Below are 3865 nucleotides of genomic sequence, written 5' to 3' on the forward strand. Positions count from 1 at the left end.
AAAACAAGCCAGTCATAAAAGGACATATATGATTCCACTTTTATGAGGTACCCAGAGGAGTCGAACTCATAGAAACAGAAAGTAGAATGGTGGTTGCCAGGGGCTGGGGGACAGGGGGAGGGAAGAATGGAGAATTATTGTTTAATGGGGACAGAGTTTCAGTTTGAAAAGTGGAAATAGTTCTGGAGATGGCTGGTGGAGATGGCTGCACAACAATGTGAATGTACTAATACCACTAAACTGTACACTTAAAAATGGTTACAGTGCTAAATGTTATGTGTATTTTACAATGAAAGAAGGCAAGAAAGTGAATTGAGACTTATCAATCAAAGTATACTTAAATATGAGGACACTTTTAAAAGTGCATGGAAAGATTCGTATTATCTTTCAATTCTATTTTTCCACGAAATTTTTAAGGTACCGTCGTACATGATTTTTCACACCTGAAAAAACTTAAGAAATCAATATGTTTTCTTTAACATATTTCTCAATAAAGGAGGGAGGGAGAGAAAGGAGAGAGGATGGAAGGGAGGGAGGGAGAAAGGAAAGAAAAAAGTGAAAGAAAAAGGCTGTTTTAGACTGCACTTGGTGTTTCTGAACTGGACTAAAATGTCACTATCTGTAAAATATCACAGTCTTGTGATTCCCTCCACCCCACTGAAAATGTAAACACTATTTTTAGAACTACATTGAGACTGGGGGAGGTGGCAGGGCTGCTAAGTCCCAAAGCAGGAGCTGCCAGGGTTCCCTGGGTGTAATCGGTCCTTCCCACCCCAGGACCGGGCCAAAGCCGAGGCTTGGAACAAGAAGTTACGGAAGCAGCTGGCTGAGTTCCGAGCTCCACAGGTGATGGTGTACCTCCGGGAGAAGATCTTAAATGGGGACCTGGAGAAGAGCATCAGGATGTGGGAAAGGAAAGTGGAGATTGCAGAGGTGGGTCACAGAGAATCCCATCTTCTATGTCCTCAACATTTTGGTTTAGGATTTTGTTTTTTGAGCTAAGAATACAGATGTTTGGACATGTAATGTCTGTGAGAAATCTCAGCAGTTGCTTCAACTATTAAACCAAAACGAAGTATGATTTTTTTCAAAGCTCCTTTTTCATAGTTAGGAACAAGGTCTTTCCAGTTTTCAGGGAGAGACTATAGTAATAGTGTGTTTTTAGTTGCTTGTTTTCTTAATGAATTCTAAAAGCTTCTGAATCCCTCCATACAGTTGGTAATTTAGTGATTGATACTTTGTATGTGGAGAAGCCAGTTTTTTAAGAAATGAGATTAATATCACTCAGAGCTTGCTTCCATGCATTTACATAGTTGCCGTGGGTCTTTTATTTTTAACTAATCCTCAGCCTTTGAATATGCTGCAGTGTGCACAGGTAGCACTCTGGCTCCTCCTGAGCTGCATGAAAGAATTTACATAGTTGCCGTGGGTCTTTTATTTTTAACTAATCCTCAACCTTTGAATATGCTGCAGTGTGCACAGGTAGCACTCTGGCTCCTCCTGAGCTGCATGAAAGAAACGGGCAACATGAAAACAATACGCTGGTGTCAGAAAAAAGGAAAGCACTGAGACTGCCACGGCCAGTTTGCAGTCACTTAAGGCATGATTAGAGTAGCTTAAAAACCCAGTTGGGTCACTTGGGAAACCGAGAGCTTGGCGTTTCACATCTAAATCCCGATTCCATTTCCCATGTTACTTTCTCCTGCCTTTTCTGCAGCCATTTGGTGGCGGGGAATAAATTAGGGTCCAAACTTGGGCCTGTCAGATCTGAAGCTGGGAAGTAACAGAGAATCGCAGCAGCAACCTGCAACTTCCCACTTCACTGAACAGAAGCAAGCTCTTTAGAAGACTCTTCTAGGTGGATGCCAAGCCTTGGTTGCCCCCATACCATGCGTGAACCGTAGGGCACTGCACCACAGTAGGTCATCTGCACCATCAACAGGGCTGGATGAGAGTTGCATTCTGAATAATCACAATCAGTTCTTCCCAAGTGACCTCCCCCCTCCCTCTTTTTCCTTTTTGCAGATGTCCTTAAAAGGCTACCGCAAGGCTTGGAATAAAATGAAAACAACCAATGAGAAGTTGCAGGCAATTTGCCCCCCTGGGAAATAGCCAGATCCATTAAAGTATCAGCTCCTTTCTAGTCATGGGGTCCTCTCACTTTCCCTGTGCTGGCTGGTGTCCCCGACTCCCCAGCCAGGCTACCCATCACCTTCTGGGCCACATCTGCCCGTGAGGGGTGTTTTCAGAGTCTGGCCCCTGGAGCCTTTAACACTGAAAGAACCACAGGACACTCTAATGGTTTGATACTGTTAGCCCACATTTAGTTCACAAGCACAAATGAAAGTGACCTTCCCGCATGTGGGAGTGGGACAGAGGAGGGAGAGCCAAACCAGTGTGTGCCCTGAGCCTATCTGTGGCAGCCCAGGTGTGCAGCTATCAAAAACAGACACCAAAACAGCATGGTGAATAGCTGGCACTCAGCATCCTGAGCTTACTCTTCAGTTTGGGGGGTTAGCTCCTAGACCAGACACTGCTGCAAAAGAAAACAAGCACAAAGAAAACCAAGATAATTTCTTGGAGCTGATGCTTCCTGCACTGAACCCACCCTCCTCATTCTCCCCACCATAATAGTCATAGTACATGGGTTGTACAGCTGATTCCCTTATATTCTTTTCACTTAAGTCTAGATGATCTGTAGAGTTGTTTGCTAGCTGTGAATATGTGGTGGACATTGTTTGCCCTTGGAAGTCTGATTGGGACCATTCATTGTAGCTAAATGTAGTCTGTGTCTCCTGGGTTGGGGCATCATATGATTTCCGGGTGGAGAAAGGATTCATCTTCTCCCAGTGGTGGAGTGAAGACAGGGATAGGCTTGCCCTCCCACTCTTGGACATGATCCAGTTGCTGTAGTCTTTCACCATGGTGTACAGAAATAGACCAGGGCAGGACTCGCCACCTTGGGTCAGGATTCCTCTCAGGACCCACACATCCAACTGGTCTAGCTGGCACATCATTGGGCTTCCTGGGTCCCCCTGTGACAAAGGACAGAAGACTTCAAGACTTAGAAAAACTCGTTTTCTTTTTAAACATATCCTTATGCACTTTACTGTTTGTTCTAGAAATGTTTTACACTCATTCTTACTGCAAAAGGGGCAAATTATAGGATGCTATTTCAAACCTATGCAGCCACCACCACAAATTACAACAAGATGACTTTTTCTTTTATTACGCAAGTTACCTGTGGACTTCTGCAGATTGCCTGTAGCTTCCTGTTTCATATTTGATTTTCTTGTTCCTTTACAGTACTTTGACTAAATCTTCCCTCTCCTTTGGCTTCTCATTTCTCAAATGTTGGTATTTCTTCCCTTTCTGGCCTGGACTGCTCACATTTCCCCTTCTCTTCTCTGTCTTGCTTTTGTCCTTAGTTTAAGCTGCTCCCTCCCACCTGCAGTCCTGCACGGAGCACACACTGGGTGAGGTTCACAGCTTTTCCACCTGCTCACCCACCCTGCCTGCTCTTGGCCTTGCCTCGAGTCCTCTGGGACTTGGGCATTCTGCCACATATACCATATCTCACTTAGGGTGAGTGGGTAGAAGGTTGGCACACTTAGCTAGATACGTAACCCTGGACAAGTGGCCTAATTCTCTCTGAGCCACAGCAGGCATACAGTTAATGCCTGTAACACGCAGAGCACCTGGCGGCGTGCCTGAAGCACCGTACGCCCTCAGTGAGGTATTAGCTACCATCATCATGATGTCTGTAAAAGACCATCATTTTTCTGTGAAAAGGTGAGAAAAATTGGAAAAGCAACAAGACGACTACTAGATGTGATTTACCTTACCTGCCCCACCACCTGCCTCC

General features: G+C 44.9%; 2 protein-coding genes across 4 annotated transcripts in view; one reads left to right on the plus strand and one right to left on the minus strand.

Moving 5' to 3' along the window:
• The window catches only part of CCDC113 (coiled-coil domain containing 113), a 37818-nt gene extending 35675 nt beyond the window's left edge, over window positions 1-2143 (plus strand). For all 3 annotated transcript variants that reach the window (XM_008574979.1, XM_008574986.1, XM_008574995.1), the window contains 2 exons: window positions 778-933; window positions 2026-2143. In XM_008574979.1, coding sequence (XP_008573201.1) covers window positions 778-933; window positions 2026-2112 — 243 coding nt within the window. In that variant the 3' untranslated portion in view covers window positions 2113-2143. The remainder of the gene's footprint in view (window positions 1-777; window positions 934-2025) is intronic.
• An 85-nt stretch (window positions 2144-2228) lies between these two features.
• PRSS54 (protease, serine, 54) overlaps window positions 2229-3865 on the minus strand; it is a 16932-nt gene continuing 15295 nt past the window's right edge. The window contains 2 exon segments of the mRNA XM_008574969.1: window positions 2229-2591; window positions 2594-3035. Of these exon segments, the coding sequence (XP_008573191.1) occupies window positions 2515-2591; window positions 2594-3035 (519 nt within the window). The 3' untranslated portion in view covers window positions 2229-2514.

Source organism: Galeopterus variegatus, unplaced genomic scaffold, assembly GCF_000696425.1.
Source record: "Galeopterus variegatus unplaced genomic scaffold, G_variegatus-3.0.2 Scaffold58, whole genome shotgun sequence".
Taxonomy (NCBI): Eukaryota; Metazoa; Chordata; class Mammalia; order Dermoptera; family Cynocephalidae; genus Galeopterus; species Galeopterus variegatus.